Source organism: Strigops habroptila, chromosome 8 (assembly GCF_004027225.2).
Source record: "Strigops habroptila isolate Jane chromosome 8, bStrHab1.2.pri, whole genome shotgun sequence".
Classification (NCBI taxonomy): Eukaryota; Metazoa; Chordata; class Aves; order Psittaciformes; family Psittacidae; genus Strigops; species Strigops habroptila.
Window position 1 is genome coordinate 28278183 of NC_044284.2, and position 23107 is coordinate 28301289.

The window sequence follows — 23107 nt, forward strand, 5'->3', positions numbered from 1 at the left end:
AAACCAAAAATATTAAAAGTTTGGGAGCTTTTTAAAGAAAGGGTGATATTTAATAGTCACATACTTGTAATAATAACTAAAAGATGTAATAACATCAGTGGCAAGGATCTAATTTTCTTATGTCTCTGTTTTTGTATGGCAACCTAGTGACCACTCAGCAGGTGGACCAGTCTGCGTAAGTGACATTAGGGTTCATGCAGGCAGTATGGATCATCTCATACTTACAACATTCAAGATGTGGGAAACCTCAAAGTTTGAAGACAAATGATGTCCATTTACCATAGTCCCCTCCATGTTGCTACACAGCAACTTCTTAAACTGTAGTCTTACACATAGTAGCAATGTTTGTATCGCTTCTATGAAAGATTAAAATCCTGAAAAGTTCAATATTCCCCTTAGATGCTTCTGGTTTACAGACACATTCCTCACAAATTCTTAAATATTCTGATTATACTGATTTCAAGGTTTTCTCTCTAAACACAACAGCTGTAAGTTTGTTTCTTTGTTTTTGGGGGGATTTTGGGGGTTCTTTTTGTGTGGGTTTTTTTTTACCCCCTAAAAAAACCCAAAACTAAAACCACAAAAACAAACAAACAAACAAACCTGAAAAACAAAAAACCAAAACAACCCAAAACAACTGATATTTTTATAGTCACTTGTAATCTCAAGTGGTAGTCTGAATGAAAACAGCATATAGTGCCAGAATTTGAACAAAGCTTTAGGGGCTAGCAAGGCTGCAAGTATTGTTATGTAGGTACCGTGCATCACACCTCATACAACTGATAATGCAGAAAGAGCTATATTTACACCCAGTGCACCCAACCTTCCTCTTGCGCAAACCTGCATGCATTGGCTGACTTTCCTCAACTGAATTGCTTTCTACTCACAAAAGACATGGTGTGTACAGTAGGTGACCACTCATCATTTCCTCTTCCAGATGTCAGGATTAGAAAATATTATCCTCTTCTTCAAACCTATTGGTTCTTCCTCTGCAAGCTCCATAGGTACGATTGTCCTTCCTTGAGTCCTAAGTGAGTTCGGAGGCAGAAGCTGCAAACAATACAAGGATACATGGTGCAGAACGTTTGCTGGTCTGCCATTCTCTGTTGATAATATTTATTTCGTGATGTCTGGTCACATCGTGGGTACAGCAAACACCACAGAAACCCAGTCACGTTACAGTAGCTGAAATTGTTAGAAGCAACTCCAAAAAATCACCGGGTACACTTTTCACATGTTCCATCTATACGTTGAGGTATTAACACCGTCATTCATTAACCAGAACGTATCTTGCAGCTCATTTGGGGTTCCTTAATACCACTGTCACTGCAAGGCTCAGCACCATAATTTTTTGCATTGCTCTATCCCATTAATATACATTGGGGTTTTTTTTACCTTGTCCTTAAATTACACTCTCCACATGACAAATCTCCCAGCACAAGTATATTGCCTTGTGGCCACCTCATTTCCATTCTAAGATGCTCTCTCATTCAATATCCTCTCCTTTAAACCCCACCACAAAATCCTTGACTCCAGCTCTTGCCATTACTTACTATAATCAAAAGGGGAGGAAAATACCTTAGTGCCTCAGTCTGGGGTAGAAAGCTACTAGGACCAGGCAATACTCTCCTTGGTGGCTGCTGGAAGAGAAAAGCTCCCAGTCCATCCTGAAGCTAAATGATTTTGCAACTTGAGTGACTCCATGATGCACAGGAGGGTCTGAACAGAGTCATGGTCTGTGGAGAATTGGACACTTGTGTGTCCCACAGGATCAGCCGTAGACAACGGCTCTTGAAAAAGAAAAAGGTGGGGAAAACACAGTGAGAGAATGGAAAGGCAGGAGCAGGGAACTTGCCAAATCAAATTAAAAAAACCTGATCCCATCATTTTTGTAGCTTAAAATTGGTGTCTCTACAGGATGCAGAAATGGCCATGGAGCATACTGATAACTTTTTTTCCCCAAGAACAGGATAAGTTTTATGATAGGTGCTTAGGCAGCTCCCCCAAGGATCCAAGGTTTCTACGCTGCCAGCGGAAGAAATGAGTGTAATATTCTTGGGCAAAAAGGAAAACTATGGGTTATGCCAGAGCAAAGATGTGTTGGCAGTCACTTTCATAGTGACCAGCATACAAGAAGCACCTGAAGAAATACCTCTTAAATTATTTAATTATAAAGCATTAGCAGCATCTATGCACTTCCTTTGTAATTAGTTATCCTTACTGTTAATATTGAACTCTGTTATTAAGGAAATGTTGATAAAGAAGCAATCTTTTACTAACTCTACAGATTTAACAATGCATTATGCACTCTAGAAAAAGCTTTGCTCCAAGGAAGGAGTAGATTGATTACCAGAATGACCTTGTACTGTCTGTAAAGTTTACTAAAATTGAATAAAGAATTTAATTTCAGTTGATAATATACTTTTGTGAACACATAATTAACACAAATTAATTTTTAAATGAATAAATTAATTGTGAAATTAAAGCAGATTAAGTTGTTACTATAGTAATATAAAATTTCGCATAAGAGTCTTAATTTATTATGAAGGAATTATGAATGCTAATGAATTAAGTACTTGACATCTTTTCAGAAAAGAGTATCTTTACCTAATTTTAGCCTGAGAAGGCTTTTTTGTAACTCTCATTGAAATCCTATTTTCTGCTACGAAGGGCCCCCTAGGTTGGCAATTTTAGCAGAAAGATTTTCCAAATAAGAAATTCAGTATGACATTTTTCTCCCTGAAGCATTACCAAGAAGATCTCCTAATGTTAATGTGTTTATATTTTGTCATATGTAGTAGTTAATGGTGTTGCTGTGTCACAGGAAGGATGAAAAGAAAAGGTAAGGAGGTCTTTTAAAATAGGTATGGTATTTTAAAATAGGTATGGTATCATACATATGTGCACTGTAAGATGAATCAAGTCTTCTGTAACTTTTTTTCATTGTCTTTTTATGTATGAAGGAAAAACGTAAACTTCAGAATACATGGGATCACTTTTAGTACTCCATCCAGTTCAAGTTCTGTACAGTGATATAATCCCAAAGCTGTATTCCAGTAATATTTATCTCAAATCAAAAACCTGGCTGTAACATTGGACACTTCCTTGAATTGCCGTTGTCAGACACAAGGCAAAGGAAAACAGGCTTCTCCAAATGGAACTATTTTAAAAAAATAAAGACTACTCTCAAAGGAAAGTACTACCTGGAGTAATTGTGTTAATTCTGAATTCTGCAAGATAATGCTTTTAAAGGAATGAGCATATCCATTGAAGACGTTTCTACCTGTTAAATAAGATGTAGATTACTAAAAATCTACATCACATAAAAAAAAATCAGTTTGCACAAGGGCATCTGAAAGTGTACTTAGTTTACTGACAAGAGTTTATTAACAAATAATGGTAGGAAAAAATACAAGCTCTCCAAATATATGTTATAATTTTTTTTTTCATTTTTAAAATCCATGAAATCCAGAAATTCCTAAAATTTTTCCAAAGGTACTAGTTTCAGGGTTATGGTTGTAAAGATCACTCTATCCTCCAGAGGGATCTAGGGAAATCTTCCACTTTGTTAGAAAAAAATAATAGTCCGCTTTGCTTACTGACTTTTGTTCCCAGGAACCATGCTACCAGGACCTGCTTATGGTGCTGCACCTCAGTCTGACTTTGTTTTCTCCCTGGATTTCCTACCGGAGCAATCCTCTACCTCTGCCACCTTCCCTTCTATTCCAATCCAATGGTTGCTACTGAAATCCTTACTGTCTCATTGCTGTAAACACCAGCTCATGTCTAGACTCTCAATTACAAAAGACTAGAAGGTCAGTAGTGATGGAGGGATATGTGTTACAGGCTTAGATCTAAATTAATATTAAATAAGGACCTTGTTAAGTGCAAGATTGTTCTGTATGAATTAGAAGTGCAGCTGGTGACACATATACAAAGGGAATAGAAAGCAACCTCAGTGGCAAAATAATGAGTAGAATGCCAAAACTGGTGTGATACTATTGACATAAAAATTTTTATTCACCCATAAGAAAACATCTCAGGATCATTGAAAGTAAGCTGAGTATTTGTAGTTACAAGTGTTCAGGTGGAGATACAGAGGTGATAAAAACAAGAGAGAGGAAGAGAGGGCAGGGCAGGGCAGGGAAGGGAAAGGGGCAGGCAGCAAAACATGTAATTCAACTGTGCATAAGAATTCCAAGTTTTTCCATCCAAATTCAACAGTAGAATAAAACAGTTCCATTCTCTTTTACATTTTTAACTCATCTTTTTGTTAATGTACTAAACTTATGCAGTTTCAGCTTTCCATGAAAGAGAAAGAGCTAAGACTTAACAGAATACTGGATTTCAAAGGAAGCGTAGTAAGATCCCAGAAAAAAAAAGAGGTTAGGCAGAGTCCCTCTGTCAGAAAACTGGCAAGACTAAACACCTGACTGAAATTGCTATTCATATTTGAATGATTCTCCACAGAAGAGACATTTTGAAAGGCAATACTGTTATACATATTAATTTCAGCTGCTTTTAGGAGTGACTGAATTTATTGTCTAAGTGGGATGTGAGAGGGGGTAAGGCACAGGCACAAACCATGCAGATATAAACCCATGCTGATAACTTTAGAAGAGGTGGGATTATCAAAATTTCAGTTCAAGAATTGTGTCCATATACTTTAAACAAATATGTCTAACCATATATAAAGAAAACTTCTGTATCTCCAGAAGACACATGCTTTCAGACATAAAATACATTCATAGGATAGTGTGCTAATTAAATGAGAACAAAATAATAACATTTTAGAGGTACGATACAAAAAGCAAACAAACAGCATTAGGGAGATCCAGGGTGTTGAGACCAGAAAGAGAAAAAATGTTTCTCACTAAAGAAGGCATGGAAGTAATTTCCCATATCCGACTCTGTTCACTGTCCAATGACACATGACCATGATAGAAATTGCTGTTGTAAATTTTACCAATCGTATTATTAAGCACTGAAAGTAATGCTGATAATCACGAGCGCTGTGGGTTCGTGCCTTCCTGCCTTACCAAAACTAGATCACAGGCATCCTGGTGAGGGGCACCTTGTAATCTATGCTAATTTAATTTATCATCAGAGTTCCATAAACCTAGCCATCATTTCTGAATTCTGGTGCTAATGGGCAGTGGTCTAAGTGAAGCAGCAAAACACTAACAACATCCTGCAAGCTTCCCTACACATCATTATGCAAAATAATACCATTTTCTGCATTCCTTGCAGTAATCTAGGATGATAGCTTATTGTTCTTACAAGGGTAATACACTGGATGGAAAGAATAAGTGACTTTTAAATATCTCTTATCTGAAGGTGATTTAAATTCAGTAATGTTGACAAAATTAGTTAAAGCTTCCCACATAACCTGTGGTTATGGTTCTCATTGGTTTGAGAACAAATCCTTATTATCTGTGTTGCCTTTACATCCCGGACACAATTTCCTTTATATAACATATTAATTCTATAAATCATAGCATTATGCAGTTTAAATCAGGAAAAATAATTTTCTGTAATGCTAATCTGAAGGTTTAATTTCAATTTTGCTTCTTGAAGGCATGTTCAGATAAGTCCTCCAGAAATGTGATTGCTTTGGCCAGAGTTCACCATTTCCATCTGCTCCTAATGCTCCTCCCCCAGTACCCCAAGCTACACTGAGGACTCCTAAGGAAAATGTAGCACTTCTTTCCCAAAGCACTTCTTTCCCAAAGCAAAGGCTTTGGGATGCAGCTTCTTACAGCTTGGAGTTTCCACTAGGACAACTGGGCTGTTTTTGAAAACCACAGACAAAAAAGCTCATACATCAGCTACTGAGCATTATTCAGTTTTGAAGGACTGCTGTAATTTGTATCATCTCTCCCCAGTTCATATCAGTGTTTTTTGTTTTGTCTGTCTTAACCTGGGCTCTGAATATCTCCAGGGTGAAGGCTCCACAGCCTCTCTGGGCAACCTGTTTTAGAGCTTGACCATCCATGCTCACAGCAAAAAGGATTTTATGAGGCAAAAAGCATCATACATACCAATGCGAACCCCATCATCCCAATAAAGCTGTCCTTCTGCAATCAGAGTGTCATTCAAAGTGACAGTGAGTCCCATGGGGTTTTTTCGGCTATAGAAAACACAGTATTTTTTTCTCAGTTTCCTCAGGTAATCAATCACATTTCATATTTCTCAAACGTTAGAATGTTTTAAAAAAATATTGTATGCCACTCAATTTATCTCCCATAGTCATCTTCCTAAACTAATCCTATGAAATTTAAAGGAGACCATGAAGAGGAAAGAAAAACCAGCCATAAAGCTCCAGTGCCATCATACCTGTATCTTCTCTGAGGACTGGTAGTATTTTATTTATTTGTATTTGTGCAAAACTAAATTTTAAATTTCAGTCAATCTTACCTGTAAAAAGTTGTATTAGCAGGCTTTTGTCAAAAAGGCTGTATCTGCTTCGGATACATTCAAAAAAGCTGGTTAGAGTTTTAATTGTCCCTAAAAGCCAGTGTCTTTATCCTATTTATGACAAAACAGCCTTCTACTAAATTGCTCTCACATTACAGGGTTTTTTTCTTAGAATGGAATTATCATGTTTTGCTAGACAAATTAATTAGGACTTGTTATTGCAAATCCTCCTCTTACTGCGGGAATAACTACCTAATAATTTTAAGAGTACTGTTCAAGTGAGATGATCCTGAAAGCTCATATTCTTAATCTTGTTCTATTTTGTTGAAAATTGCTCTAATGAACGGAAAGAAAAATCTTAGGAGGGTCATAACTACAGAAGTTTTAGTGGAAATTCCTGATGAGAAGAGCAAAGGAGTCCCACTTACTCATGGAGCATAGGGCAGATCACGGTGCTGCCATGGATAGGTAACAGGATGTATCATATTCAGCATGTTCCTGGAAATCTCCTCAGATGTTGACTTACGGGAAACAGGATCTTGCCTCTGAAAGAGAAGAGACCTTTATTAGCCCAGCTGGATTGTTTTGCTCAGAAAAGCTAAAAAGACCACCCAAAAGCAAAAAGCCAAAAAAATGGGTTAACAGATTTGTTAATGTTTACACAAGACTTCACAGTTAGCATCTCTTTTCATTTATGTTTGTCTCCAGACTTCATATTACCTATTAGCAAGTACCAAACATGCATTAAAATCAACATAGCAAGAGAACGACAAGGAAATTTCTCTGCCAAATTAGAGCACCTTCATTTATTTATGCTTCAGTTAAGGAGTAAGTGACATGAAAACCAGCAGGTATCACTGTCAGCCCTAAGAGGGGAAGTGGAAAAAAGAAAGGTGAGAAAAACCTCTGGGGAGTACTGTAAAAACTGTTTAATGCAAAGTGTCCCAAAGGCGTGAACACATCCCAGTGTACATAATTTATTATCCTTCTTTTCTGCAGGGCAACACTCAGGACTTGGAAGCAGAGAGCAGAGCACTAATGACTGATGTCAGGGAGCACTTCCAATCTTTATTAAATGTATTGAACAATACCTTGGCAAATTGGATAAGACTGGAAGCAACATGATAACCCTGAATCTGCATTTTTAAAGGCTTTAAAAGACCTATCGAAAGGTATGCCGCTGCAAGATAAAGCACACAGTTTCTGAAAAGGAGACTTTAATCCACTAGATGTATGCTATGTAAATAGCTCTACTCTGCTAGACTTGGAGCTTTAACTGGAATAGAAGTGCTGTTTCCATTTTATTTTTTTTAATTTTTCCAGTTATCTTGTTTTACAGCTTTCTACAATATAGTCCTTAGCCAGCAGAGACTGACATTTAGGCAATTATTTTTCTTTACTCATAAATGAAGTACAATATCTGATGGTGGCAAATGTGCAGAGTACAGAAATTGCCGATTCTTACTCCAAAATCTTATTACACTGTTCCATTTTCTCATTTGGTGTATAATTATGGTCAATTAGGGCTGAGAGCACTAAGGTCAGCTTTGCTCCTGTAAGTGCATTTGCCACCAAAGTGCTCTATTTTAGTCTTGCCAGTGTGGTGCATTTAAATGAAAACGATACGCAGGGTAAAATATGTAGCAGTTGGATTCAGTCAAAGCAAACTTAGAATATGCTTACTGCAAGTGGTCCAAACCCCAGAGCAGCATAAAGCCTCCCAGGTGAGGGGGAGCCTTATAGGCAAGCTAGCATATAAATAAAGACAATTTTTATTTGATAGAGAGCCAAACATCTTTTTGTGTCCATTTTGCTTGGCATGTAATTTTTTGAGCCAGGTGAGCTTGTGCGATGTTCTGGCTGGTCTCTACATTGTGTTGCAAAGGCCCAGCTGTTAACAACTGTGACACAAAAAATTGTGCCTCATCCTTGTTCTTTTCTGATTGTGATTCCTGGAATATGTGTAGAATGCATCTAGTTCTATCCAGCAAATACATAGCTCATGCTCCGAGTCTTTGAAGAAGACACAAGTATTGGCTCTTGTCTGAAAGTTTCAAAATTACCTGTTTGGGATACAATAAAATCATATACAACATCAAAATGATTAAATGTAAGGTAATTAGCTTACATAAGATATTCCAAAGAGACTGAACTCCATCATACCTGAAAGGAAAAATAATACCTTACATTTTCCTCACTTTGGTATGCTAATGGTTACATAGATAATATATTTTCACCAAGTAACGCCATTTGTCAAATGCTTAAAAAAAAATTTAATTTTCTCAAATAAAGCTTTAGCCATTGCCACAAAGTTCCTGCAGACACAACCAAGTAAGCTTAAGGGGAATTTATAGTTCCTGGTTGCTCCACTGAAGATATGAGCACCTTTCTCTGTAGCATATGCTGTTGGTCTATGCTGTGTGACTGGCATGGATGCATTACTGCTCCACTTTCTTAGAACAACTCCTTTGCAGCCATGCATGCACTGTGAATCATTACAGCAAAGTACTAAACCACAATACTAATCAGAAAGCTTCACTGTTTAAATCACACTGCTTTCCAATGCTAGCTCCACAGTAATTGTCTAAACAGCTGCTTCAATAATGCACTATTTATTTATTTTTCTACTGGATTTGCAGCTTTAGTGACACTATAATTACAGAAAAAATGCACAAGTCACTTTAATTACTGTAGTAATTGAACTAGACTAATGTGCTGTAATTATTTCTTCCAAGACAAACAGTAAGTTTTCTAGTATCTTTTATTTCTTTTTCAGGCTCTGGTTAGTATACTCCAAAAATGCCTTGGAAATTGCAGATAAAATTTCAAACGTAAAGGAAGTGTATATGATGCATAGAACTGCTCAAGGATGAGCATGGCCTGAGTGTTTTGCTGACACAAGGTGCCAACTCTGTGCTCCAGGGCTGAGCCAAAGCTGTATCCATGAAAAGCAATTGCATGTCTTCTGTTGCACAAGTACTCCTTCAGTTACTACCAAAGAATAAACTGGAAACTGAGCTTTATATATATTCATTGAACCATGGAATTATACAATGGTTAGGGTAGGAAATGACCTTAAGATCATCTAGTTCCAACCCTCACTACCATGGGCAGCGACACCTCAAAGTAGACCATGTTGCCCAAGGCGCTGTCCAGCCTGGCCTTGAACACTGCCAGGGATGGAGGAGCATTTACCACATCTTTGGGCAACCTGTTCCAGTGCCTCGCCAGACTCACAGTAAAAAACTCCTTCCTTATATTTAACCTGAACTTCCCCTGTTTAAGTTTAAACTCATTACCCTATGTCCTATCACTACGGTCCCTGATGAAGAGTCCCTCTCCGGCATCCTTGTAGGCCCCCTTCAGATACTGCTATTTTCTATAAATTTCAAGCATGAGGATGTCTGAAAACAGTACGTAAGTGATCATACTTTCTAGTTACAGTACCTCTCAAAACAGAAAGAAACATTTCACTACATTTACATTCATACATAATACACAGAAATGCTGGTAATATTCCTATTACTGTCAAATTATTGTCAATTATAGAAGTAAACCAGGCCATGCCAGCTAAATCTAGAAATAAAAAGTATTTTATATTTTAATTACAGCAATTATGTGAGCCTGAAGTAATTACTGTTCCCAAGAGCTGATCAAAATGTTCAGACCTGTTCTCCATTCTGCCTTCTGAATGAATACCTCAGCAGTCTTTGGGTTGGCTGCTCCCATTGACAATGCAGAGCATCACCCTGGCTTAGCCTTGGTGGCTGCCTCATTATAGAAACCTCTGCTGAAAAGGCAATATCTTGTGTTTGAATATGTTGGGACAAGGAAACACTCGATGGCGAGTAATTACACCCAAATTAAACTATATGAGAAATAGCACCGTAGCCATCTTATTTCATAATCCAGGTCAGTAATTAAGCTTGCACAACATAACGTTTATACAGATGAAGTCCTTGGAACAGGTATACCAAGAATTGCTCCCCAGCTGGGCAAGCAGTAAGTTTCTTTAGTACCAGACTTGAGTAAACTGTCTTTAAAATGTACCTTGAAAACTGTATCTGCTCAGGATCAGTAATTTTAAAGCCACTAGACTCAAAACAAAGACTTTGCCTGCTTGTCCTGAGACAGTCAGTGATGCAGCTCCAGGTGTAGACATGCTTGACCAGGTATGGGGTTTTTCTTCTAGCTCGCACCAGTTGCAGAAGGTATTTATTGTAGTGAAATCACAGAAGCACAACTTCCGCTCAGAACTGTGCAGACCCAGTTCCCCTTCCGCACATCTCTTCCAGCAGCTCAGGTTCATACCACCCTGCCTGTACCATGGGTGGGATCGCTGTGCTAACTGGGCAGTAAAGGGACTGAAATAATCCCAACCGCCAGAGATATGGAACTGCTTCTTAAACTTTTGAACATCAAATTCCACTTCTAGCTGAACTGAAGAATCAAAGATATTGGAATATAAAGAAAGATTCTCAGGCATGTTAAATAGAGTGATGAAAATTTTGGCCACATGAATGTAGAGATAGAATATTAATTTTGAAAGTATTGTAACTATAGAAATAGAGTATATGCTAATTTAGAAGAAACTGCAAATCTTTTTAAATGCTACCACATCATCCATAAAAACAAAATCTGAGTGGGGCAGTGGGAAGGTCCATATCCAAATGTTATCTTCCCAAGAATTCCTGAGAAACTCTGCGTAATAACCTATTACGACAGTGAGCAACACCAGTGCTTTAATAAACCATTAATAAATACTTCCTCATTAGACCTTAAATATAGCCAAGCTAATAACACTAAGCATTTCAAGTATTTTTAAAATGTTACTCTATAGATATATGCTAATTAGAGGATAATACAGGCATTTACCCAAAACCCATTGGATATTCAGGCAACATTAGATGAGAAATTTCCGTTTGCTTTATTCATACAAGTTATCTTTAAAATACCCACTGAGAATTGCAACCTATTTCTTGAAGATCTCCTGACAGAAGGTTAAAAATTACTTTCAGTTTCCTGCTCAGTTGAATGTAAACATTCAATCTAGATATTCTGAGGTTAGATGAGCTCGTGTATGTTAATGCATTAGCCTTCCACTTCTGGATATTTATCATCAATCCTGCCTAGTTGTGCATATGAAACTATGACTTATCCACACATTTTAATTGTTAATGAATATTTAATCATCTGTTTTCACCAAAATCAAAGCACCTTTCAACCCGAGCAAGTGTTCAAAATATATTTACTCCATAACAGGACCAGAGTTTGACTTCACATGAACAGTCATTTCCAAATGACCAAGATTACAAAAAAGATATTTCATAGCTGTGTTCCAGCTTCCTTTTTTAACTTGTTTCAGAAATAAGGCTGTCAGATGTCTGTTACAGGCAGTTAATCTCTACTCTGCTGTGATCTTGTGGGGTTCTAACAAGTGAAGGTTCATATTCACTTTTCCTGATATAAAAATACCCGTTCCAAGTCAATTCCATTCCTTATTATATTAAAAGTCGAAACAATGGAACTGTACCATGGCTGGCACATGTGCCAGTGTGTAACTTCCTTATTGCTCTCCATGTGAAAGTTTATGTTAATTTTTAATTCAACATCATTACAGCCAACTAATGACTTTGTTACAAGAGTTTCAAACTCCAACAGTAACTGAGGTGTCCTATCTACCAATGATTACATGATTAAAGAAACCCCCACTAACGCGTGTGCTTCCACTCCCATGTTCTCATGCATTCTTTCTCAGTTGCTGCCCTGGTGTTCCACCATGGCAAAGGAAAGAATACCCTTAGCAGACATTATTGCTATTATTATACTAAAAATATGCTATTGTAGCACTTGGAGTCCTTGTTATATGGTATCTTGGGTCAATATTGAATAGAAACACTAGTTGGACTTCACTCGGCCATAAATTAACCCTGCCAAGGACATTTCAGTTTAAAAAAAATCAAACCCCTAAAACACAGTCTTGAAGTAGATTCTGTGGGTACAGACAAGGCATACGTCTCCCTCACTCTTTGGAAACATTCAGCTAAATTTTTACCGTATATGAAGATTTTTTTCAGTATTTTGAGAATCATAAAGACTACATTCACCACCTTCTGGACTCTGTTTTAGCTACCACTGATGCTTAATATTCCTCTTGTTCAATAAACATGGCTGCTGAGTTTATTATTATTATTATTAAATAGGAGTTCTTTAGATTCTTATGTTAACTAGGAGAAGAAAAACCAGCAGATTTTCGTCCCAGTTACATGACAGTGTTTTGAACATGACTTCTCTTTGATTTTGTCAAATATTTTGCTTCTCAGTAAATCTTATAGGAGAATGAGGAGGGAGAAAAGAATGGTCTTTGGAGGTACTACTGCTAACATTGAAAATGATTATAAGATCTTTTAAAATAAAATACTTACATTGGAAACTGTGAACTCATAGTAAATGTAGGCTTTACTGTCAACTGTTCCTAAAAGATAAAGAAAGAAGTTACACTTGTAGTGCGGGAAGGAACAGCATTAAAAACAGGACTGTGCCACTACTAGAGACCCATGTATTTCCAATTATTATCATTACTGCATTCAGAGACTGCACTGAGCATTTCAAATATTTACTAGTGTTTCTTTGAGGGATGGAAATGTCTCTTCTATTTTTTTCCTTAGGCCAGCCTCCCAGGATGTCTAATTTTCCACATTTTCCAAAAATTCATTGAACCCAGCTTTTCTGAAATGTACTGTTTTTTTATTTTACTGTTATACCTTCTTATACCTTCTCTTAAATGTAGATGAAGGGCTCAAATGTAATCCTTTAAAATGCCCTAAATAGTGCTTTTTAAGCAAAAATGACAACAATAATAGTAATAATCTCTGCCACAGAACTGTAAGAGAGGAAATAACATCCAGCTGGGAAAAAGAAATAGAAAAGTTGAGTCAATCTGGCATTTTTTCCACCATGTACGTAAGGCAAAATAATGTCATTGCAAACAAATTGTAAACAGTTTCCCTGAGAGAGTGCAACCTGTAAATTTTGGTCAGGAAATAAACTCATAAGATGTTTTATTGTTTTGTTTCTTAACAGAAGTGAGTACAATAATAGCTTTGTTATTTTAGGCCTTGACAAAGGAGTACGTATAGCTGTCGCCCATACCTATAGCAGCCACCCAATGCCTTCAATATTTATGGCAGCAATAACCAGCCAAATCACAGCTCTATTTCTTAAAAGCATCCCAAACTTCCACAAAATTAAAAAAAAAAAAAGTAGAGGCTTGACTATTTTTCCGGGTGATATGATTGGTACAGTGAAAATAACAAGAGAGAGATCCACAGGTTGAATGCATAATGTAGAGGACAATATAGGTATGCAGTTAGGAAAAGGGGATGCAATTTTGAGTGCCAAGACCTGACTGCTTTCATGGAAGCTGAGTTGGAGCCCTGGTCCCTACACGAGTGAAACAAATATATTGTGACAAAGGATAAAGGTAGCTTTTAGCAAACAGAGAATAAGCCAGAGAAACCGGACTGCTTAAGTGTCTAGAAGAAGGTGGTTAGTTGTATCAGAAGATGTTAATCTTCTGTTAGTTGTATCAGAAGTAAGAATGTACGAATTCAGATACCGCTGTGGATTTACAGCGGTGAGGTTAATTTACATGGGACAATCTCTGTCATCTCCTGAATATCTGAAGATCTCTCCTGAAAAGACGCATGCATAGGCACACACCTGGTGTATAAAATACCTCCATGAATCACTGCCTGCAGGACCTCTAGTTAATTTTCAGGATTATGAATTAAATGCACATAAAATTGCGTGTCATTATTTGCATTAGCAAAATCATAAGCATTACTTATTTTTACCTCAGTGGTAATATGACTCCAACTTCATTTTTATCGGTACATTCTTATTGTTGCCAATTTCCTATTTTTTTAAACTACACTTTTTTCAATGTAGCTAAAGGAAACTCTGGCACTTTTGCCGCTGACAGCAGTCTATGGATACACCATGGATACACGAATCAGAGGAGATCGGCTCTACTTGAAATGCAACACTATGAACTGGCATACACCATAAACTGAAGTCCTTAGCTTTGAATGTTACGGTTTGTTGCAAATAAAACAATAAAATCTGTGAAATGCAAGTCCTTAAGTCATTTTATACAAGCCTGAGCATTTTGTAAAACTTCTTCAAAAAATCATTTCAGAAGAACCCTTTGAACTGTTTGCTGGCTTTTCTAAAAAGCATAGAATAAAATACAAAGGCTGCAAGAGCAGCCTAAAGTGTTTAGGTTTAGACACTTCATTTTTCAAAATTTCCTTCATCTCAAGATTAAAATGAAGTATATGTCTATGAGTATATAAGGGAAAAGTTTTTTCCATTGCTCTAGAATGACCTCTGCTTTCCTCAGACATGCATGTTTTTCAAGAATAAATTTGATCTGATATTAAAGCCTTGTTTGTTTGGTTTTAATTTTACCTTCTGTTGAATTAAGTGGTGACCTTAATTTTACAGTAAGAAAAAGGAATGTATGTTGTAAATTGCTGGAGAATGAAAAAAAAATGGTGAGGTAAGTGCTATCATTGCCAGTTCATCATGATAACTGCCTTCTCTGAGCAGTAGAGAAGCCAATGAGGAGAGGTGCAATGCTGGACCTTGTTCTCACCAGCAAGGAGGGGCTGCTGGGGAACGTGAAGCTCAAGGGCAGCCTTGGCTGCAGTGACATGAAACGAGGGAGTTTAAGACCATTAGGGCAGCGAGGAGGGCACACAGCAAGCTCACTACCCTGGAATTCCAGAGGGCAGACTTTAGCCTCCTCAGGGATCTGCTTGGTAGAGTACCATGGGATAAAGCCCTGGAGGGAAGAAGGGCCCAGAAAAGATGGATAATATTCAAGGATCACCTCTAAGCTAACGAACAATGCTGAAGTAATCAATGGTTTTTTGGCCTTGGTCTTCACCAGCAAGTGCTCCAGCCACACTGCTCAAGTTGCAGAAGGCAAAGGCAGGGACTGGGAGAATGAAGAACCACCCACTGTAGGAGGACATCAGGTTCATATCCATCTAAGGAACCTGAAGGTGCACAAGACCATGGGACCTGATGAGATGCATCAGCAGGTTAAGTGTTCAAGCCACTATCCATCACAGTTGAGCAGTCGTGGCAACCCAGTTAAGTTCTCGTTGACTGGAAGAGAGGAATCTGAAGCCCCATTTTTAAAAAGAGAAAAAAAGGAGGACCCAGGGGACTACAGGCTGCTCAGTCTCACCTTGGTGCCCAGCAAGATCATGGAGCAGATCCTCCTGGAAACTGTGCTAAGTCACATGGAAAATAAGGAGATAGTTGGTGAGAGCCAACATGGCAAAATTGTGCTTGACAAATTTGGCAGCCTTCTGTGTGGGGTGACAGCGTTGGTGGATAAGGAAGAGCCACTGATGTCTCATCTGCCTGGACTCGTACAAAGCATTTGACACTGTCCCACATGGCATCCTTGTCTCTAAACAGAAGAGACATGAATTTGTCAGATGGACCACTTGGTGGATAAGGAATTGTCTGGAGGATCACAGTCAGAGTTCCAGTCAACAGTTCAATGTCCAAGTGGGACCACTGACAAGTGGCAGGTCCTTGTTGAGGCCTGAACTCTTTAGCATCTTCAACAAGCTGGAGAGGTGGGCCTGTGCAAACCTCATGAAGTTCAACAAAGCCAAGTGGAAGGCCCTGCACCTGGGTTGGGGCAATCCCAAGTACAAATACAGGCTGGGTGGAGACTGGATTGAGAGCAGTCCTGAGGAGACAGACTTGGGAGTATTGGTTGACAAGAAACTCAACATGATCTGGCATTGTGTGCTTGCAGCCCAGAAAGCCAACCGTATCAAAAGGAGCATGACCAGCAAGTTGAGGGTGGTTATTCTCCCCCTCTACTCTGCTCTGGTGAGACTGCCCCTGGAGTACTGCATCCAGCTCTGGGGCCCCCAGTATAAGAAGGACATGGAGCTGTTGCAGCAAGTTCTTAGGAGGGCCACGGGGATGATCTTAGGGCTGGAGCACCTCTCCTATAAAGACAGGCTGAGAGAGTTGGTGGTGTTCAGCCTGGAGAAGAAAAGTCTCCAGGGAGACCTTAGAGCAGCCTTCCGGTACCTAAAGGGGCCAACAAGAAATCCGGAGAGGGGCTTTTTATAAGTGATAGGTCAAAGGGCAATGGCTTTAAACTAGAAGAGGGTAGATTAAGATATTGGGAAGAAATTCTTCACTATGAGGGCAGCAAAAAACTGTAACAGATTTGCCCAAGAAGCTGTGGCTGCTGAAGTGTTCAAGACCAGAATGGATGTGGCTTTGAGGAATGATTCTGAGATTCTGTGATCCTGGTCTAGTGGGAGGTGTCCCTGCTGATGGGAGGGGGTTGTAACTAGATGACCCTTAAGGTTCCTCCCAACCCAAACCATTCTATGAGTCTGTGATCACAAGAGATGACGTTGACAGGCCTTGCATATTTAGAGTGACTGTACAAGGAGGAAAGAAGTTCTCTGGCATCTTTCCTAAAGGAGAGATTGGTAACATGACAAATATAGCCCATACATGCTTACTCACATGCTTATACCACTATGCTGTGGAAAACACGCGGCGTAAAAAAAGTTGGCTGCAACAGCATACTTTGGAGGTAACAAAATTTCTATTGTTTTCATGAGCAATTTAAATAATTCCAGAGGGTGAATAAAAACTAGTGCTAATTTTTAATCTTCTACCAATTCTTAGCGTCAACCACTAATTATATGCATTCTTGCACCCATTGAAACCGATCTGTATGTATGCCAGAATATGGCTTGACAGCATGGTTTAACAGTCAGCATGCTAATATACCAAACCTTTACGTATTTAAGGCCATAGTGAAACCTGAACAAGTGAAAACTAAATTAGTAACCATTACAGCTTCCCAATTAAAAGTGGTGAAAAAGTAATGCTCAAGTATTAATAGCATGCTACAATATTCACAATGTCTTATTCTTGCTCCATGAAATCAGCAGGATGATTGAAACTTGTACGCATTAATGTTTTGCTAAGGATACTTATTTCACAATTGTTTACTGCTCACCTGTAGATTCTCCATCATCCCAGAACAAGTTCCCCGAAGCAGCACTGTTGTCATCCAGGGCAATTATAAGTCCCATTGGATTCTTGCGGCTGCTGAAAGAGAGATTTTCTGTCTTACATCTGTAACAAATATCAAACCAGTCTTAATACATCCTTTGTGTTCGTGTTAAGAACGCGACACTCAACAGGGCTGCAATACTTTGGGAATTACCTTAGATTAGCCCTTGGCTGCCTTTCATTTTCATGTCAATGGATTAAAACACATGGCAAGTTTACAAAATGCTATGCAAATAAACCTGGAATTAATCACTGCACCTGTAATGTAAACAGTTGTGGAAGTGAACTGTGGCTCACAATTCTCCCCATATTTCAAGGTGAAAATGCTAAATACAATGGGCTGCTACTGCTTTGTACCCTGAAAGTCCCGAGCCGAGTCTTGAAAAAAAACCCCATAAAACCACTCAGTTTTAAGGCATACCTTGCAACTGTTGTGTTAGCTGGTTGTTGAGTAGGGTAGATATAGCCCCCTCGCAAATGGAGTCCCAGTTTGTCTGCTGGCAGGTATATGTCAGTCCATTTTTTTCCCACTGAGATTTTCACAAAAACCATGTTCGCACAGGGGATAGAGCTGTGTTAATGCTATTGAACAAGGCACTCCGAAATCACTTTGCCAAAAGACTTTACAGGTATGGTCAAGACAAAGAGCTCAGTCTAGTTCCTGGGATCCCTGGGGAAATGGCAGAGCCTACCGGATCAAGTACAGGGGAAATAAGCAGCCCAGGACCCCACAGGAACTGCTTACCGATACTCCATGTCTCTTCATCAGTGTAGAACCTGGGCAAGTGGGAAGGTTATAGTAGTGACTGGTTTTTAGGAACTATATCATTATGTCTAGAATCATGACTGTAGAGTGACATATCAAAATTGGTTTTTTTTTGAAATCTTACTGGTTTAGTTGGTATTCTTTACATATGTGTGAAAGTGTAGGTGTGCGTGTGTCCTTGACAGCTTATTCAAGAGTTTCAAGGCAAGGAAACATACATTCTAATATGTGTGTATATATATACACAAAACCATGTAAATATATATATATGATGATGGAGAATAATTTGATTAGCTGACAATAACATGTCATGGCAACTTGTAAGAGTGACTGATAATAACATATGAATAGATGGAGAAATTACATATAGTTTCTGATTACTCCAAAACGGTATTTCATGAACTAAGTTGTCTATAAATATTCCAGAGTGTGTTTTCACAGATTACATCGGTCTTCAGGAAGTCCCTAACAACATTTAGTGTGTTTGACTTTTTTATTCCTAATAAGAATATCACAAAGGCTGATCAGTAAACTTACTCATGCAAAAGTGGCTGTACAACTGTGTTTCCTTGAGTATGAGCTTTACAAAGAGTGTATACAGGTAAGGCAAGAAAGCGTAGTGAATGCTGAAGAAGAGGAAAGGAGCACTTGGAGGTTTTTACAAAGACTGAATCAGGTCCAAATACAGCTGGATCCTGAGGCTGAAAACAAATATCATATTATTATTACTATTATTATTGTTTTTTCATCATGCAGAAAACAGTCTGCCAAACATGACAAGTGCTGTTTCAGAGACAGGAATTCAATGGTGTATAGCTGCAATGTGTTTGCTATTTCAATTCTGTGACTCAGGACCTGCTTGTACGGGCTCACTGTGCTTTGCACTGCATGTTCCCCCCTGTCCATCTTTAATGCCAGAGTCATTCAACACATTTGTACTTACCTTCTTTTGAATTCAACTATGTGTTAAACTGACTATTAGCTAACACTGCCCATTTCTTCCAAACCTTTACCTTCCTGTTTGGTGCTAACATGCATACATTGGGAGAAAAGCTCAAAATTCATAAAAATTTAAATCATGGAAAGGAGTTTGGTCTACTGCACAGGCACCAGATGGCTTTCTAACCCTCAGGTTTCGATTGTAATCTTCAAGTTAACTGTGAGATACTCATTGCTTATATTGTGTATGTGTAATACCACTGCTTACTGTAATGACTGCCATCAGATATCTGCAGATAACTTTCTTTAAAATGTTCCATGAAGTATTTTTTTAAAAAAAGGACAGCTACATCCACTCAATTTTGATCCTAATCCCACAGATCATTTAAAAAGATATTTAACTGTAATATTCAGAGCTACAGAGAAAGATTTCTTACCCATGGCATTGCTATTCATTAGGAAAACACCAAAGGAGGCTCCAGTGCTGTCTTCCAAACACAGGAAGAAAGTTTGAACTCCATATGAGTTATCCATTGACTTCAAGGATAAAAAGGGAAAGTAAGATGATTAAAATCTAATAATGGTATCTGTTCTGGGGTATTTAAAAATGTACCACAGGTAGAACTTGAAACTTCTGAAAACATAGCCAACAACAAAAATAAAAATCCTGACATCTTCCTACAGATCTGTTTTTTCTTCCTGGCATTCTTCTCCTTTATGAGAACATTTTCCATTAAAACAAACGCTTCCCCAAATATATAGGTAACATAAACAAGCAGATGTGATGGATCTTCAGGCAAATCTGCATATAACAGTACTATTTCTGGGTAATATCTACGCACATCAAGCAAACAATAGAACTTGAAGGGTGTTTTCATCACCTTTCACCATAGATTAGATTTTACATCTAATCTATATTTCTATTAATCCTGTAAGCTAATTGTTTTTATGTCTAATCTATGGAAATAAGAGTGCCTTGGGGTTTTTTTTTTTCATTTTTTTCTAATTTTTTTTCTGTTATTATTAGCAACAAAAACCTCAGAATTTTTAACAGCTATTGTAATAGTTGTTTCCCCTATAAAAGAGAACTCAGAACAAATTAATGAGAAACAAAACTTGAGCAATTTGAAATTAGTCTAACTTGATTCTGTTCACTGTTAGTTTAACTTAATGAGTCTACACTCATTAGAGCCGTTCAAGTAAGAATTATCTTCAAACCTCAGTGTACTAATTATTAAGAAGAGGTAGCTTATAAGAGGAATATTTAGTAGACATAGAAAATAAATGTAATTATTTCTACAACAGTGTTTGTTTATAGTGAGACAAATGTGAGCTAATATACATATTGCTCCTGAAAACAAAAATGAGGTTCATGATGTTTCACCAGGACAAATCATACTCTGCATCATTTTCTTTCGTAATTTTATCTTGACAGCGCATAATTAGTTTTTCTTGTCAAATTCCTCCATAGCAAACAAATTTGAAAAGAAAATAAAAAATATAATAAAACCACAGAAAAGGCAGAAAACTCAGAAGACATGAGAAATAGAAAGAGTGGGTGTGTGTACATGTATGTTTATTTCCTTGTCACAGAGGGCTGCTAATATAGAATTACAGTTGTCATAATAGCAGTTGGATTTAGACAAAAAGCAGAGTCCTGTTGGGCCCCTGAGTGTCTTAACCAGCAGAGCTGGGAACAGCCATGCTACCGAAGGAGGCAGCTGAGGAGCAATTTTTATGCTTGTCCTACAGGTGTGCTTAGCTAGGACCTTCCGCTGTGCGGCCCCTCCTTGCTAGCTGATGGGGGAGGACACACAGGTACCACAAACACAGGAGAGACAGCTTAAGGACATGCAAATTTCCATGCTCACATTCCGAAGTATCTACCTGCATCTTTAGATGTCTAATTAATTTTAACAATTTAGCTGATAACAATGTCCAACACTGATACTGTCATCCCCAGTGAGCTCACTCAGACAGCGCTCACCTTGCCATACATCCAGCAAACACCACGTCTCCTCAGAAAAAACTCTCATAGAAGGTTTCTCAAGGTAAGAGGTACAAACTACGAATTATTAATTAATTACATGCAGTCTCTCCCCCCAGTTTCTATTAGTGTATATCCTATTTCAGCAAAACACTGAAGTGCTCTCTCAAAGTAAAGCAAATGTATAGCTCCTTTATGACGCTGAGGTAATAGTGATGAATGGTGTTTATTTGAAGCTTATCAGCTAGTTCTAAACAAATTACTTTACCTTAGGAACTCCAGTAAAAACAACCCAAAAATATTCATGTTAACAAATATTCTTTCATTCAAGCTTAACATTGATTTCTTTCTCTAAAATGTCCATAATGTGTTGATTATGTACTAGACATGTAATGTTTTTTTGCAGAGCATTAGCTCAAGTGAGTGCTTAGAAGCTTTAGCAAATATTTCCATAGTCCAAGCAAAAGATATTCATGAATATAGCAATAATATTTGATTGTTTCTATCCCCAAAGTACAGAAAAGTCTTCTCTATATATTTTCTGAATACAAAGTCAGAAACAGCAAGAAGAAGACAATGAGTATCATTGTTTGATTCAGCACCTCACCTGATATTAACCCATATGTGCTCACTGTATCTCTGTTAACAAATCACTGAAGCGAGGAACTGACAGAGCAGCACCACGGACCTGTGTGCGAACTGTTAGGAGAATTTGGATCAAAGTCTAAGAAAGTCTCCATGCAGATGTAAGAGTCTTATCTTAGAATTACTGAAAAATGGGTACACTGGAAATCATTTTGGAAAGAGAGCCACACAGACTACAGAAACAAATAACTGCTGACAGATATATTTCATCTTGTAAAAGGGCAGCTGTTCAGGGGAACTTTTCCATCACTTGCCGAGTTAGAAGGATGTTAACTGAAGAAGCATGTTCATCTGTACTGAATGCTATGCACAGCAATGCATTAGGACATATTGGTATTCATTTTCTTCACCAGTAGAAACTGAAGACTCTCATACTTTAATGTTTATCAACTGGTTTTCAAGTGCACATCATCACAAAAATCAGAAATCAAGGAACGTTCATCAGTACCATCTAGCTTTTAGTAATAACAAGCAATGCCTGAAAAGTCTTTGGGGAAAAACACAGTGGAACTGTAATAACACATTGATCCCCACTCTTCCAAAGAACCAACCCTTTTGTTTATTAAAGAGTTGAGCGAATGCCCCCATCTTGTGTAAACAAGTGTATCAAGGATTTATCTCTGAGGGGCTGCCTTTATCCCATGCTAACAGCAGCTGTCTTTAAGATGCTCAAAGTCAAGCATTGTTGTCATTTTCTTCTTTAGAGACAAAATTACAACCACTTTTATCAAATTAAACAAAAACCTAAGGAAAGTGTAGACAGTCATCAGAGCACTGTTTCAACATGGTTCTATTGGACTAGGTTGCTTATTCTCCCTCAATATACCTGTTTAATCAGTCATGCACTACGGAATACCAAGTCCATCGTTTGTGCTCTATAATTGCAAATCAATCATTAGAGAGGATTCTAAACAAGAAAACAATACTAACAAGAGCACAGAAGTAATCACTAATTAATTAAACTTGAAGTGTTGATAATCCAACTGGCCTTGCACTCTGACAGGTAATCATTCTTGGACTGATTTAATAAGCATGCTCATCCTGACACTTGCCCTTTCAAATAGGTCTTGAAGCTATGCCATTAGGTGTGTAGGTTTGTAGGTTTATTTTATTTTTTCCATTTTAGAACCTACATGGAATGAAAGCAGTCAATGTACAAATCCACCAAATACTTTACTTGGAGTGTCACATGACCAGCTTATAAGGGGCTTGCACCA

General features: G+C 38.0%; 1 protein-coding gene across 2 annotated transcripts; it reads right to left on the reverse strand.

Moving 5' to 3' along the window:
* Positions 1 to 655: 655 nt before the first annotated feature.
* On the reverse strand, positions 656 to 19774 carry LOC115611959 (sucrase-isomaltase, intestinal-like). Of its 2 annotated transcripts, XM_030495700.1 has the most exons (7): positions 19696 to 19774; positions 18857 to 19020; positions 17498 to 17589; positions 12843 to 12892; positions 6846 to 6962; positions 6042 to 6130; positions 656 to 1050 (listed from the first exon to the last, which is right to left on the reverse strand). In XM_030495700.1, the coding sequence occupies exons 1-5, from the start codon at positions 19702 to 19704 to the stop codon at positions 6846 to 6848; spliced, it is 432 nt and encodes a 143-aa protein (XP_030351560.1). In that variant the 5' UTR covers positions 19705 to 19774; the 3' UTR covers positions 656 to 1050; positions 6042 to 6130. The 2 variants fall into 2 exon arrangements, 1 of the variants encoding a protein (XP_030351560.1); XR_003992800.1 differs by lacking the exons at positions 18857 to 19020; positions 19696 to 19774 and adding an exon at positions 17975 to 18129 and having other exon boundaries at positions 17498 to 17586.
* Positions 19775 to 23107: the final 3333 nt, after the last annotated feature.

What these genes read in the sequence shown, in the direction of transcription:
- LOC115611959 (XM_030495700.1), bottom strand. An exon ending in GTACAGCCACTTTTGCATGA is followed by an intron (nt 17,590 to 18,856) that starts GTAAGTTTACTG and finishes TCTCTCTTTCAG; the next exon opens with CAGCCGCAAGAATCCAATGG. An exon ending in GGATGATGGAGAATCTACAG is followed by an intron (nt 12,893 to 17,497) that starts GTGAGCAGTAAA and finishes TTTATCTTTTAG; the next exon opens with GAACAGTTGACAGTAAAGCC.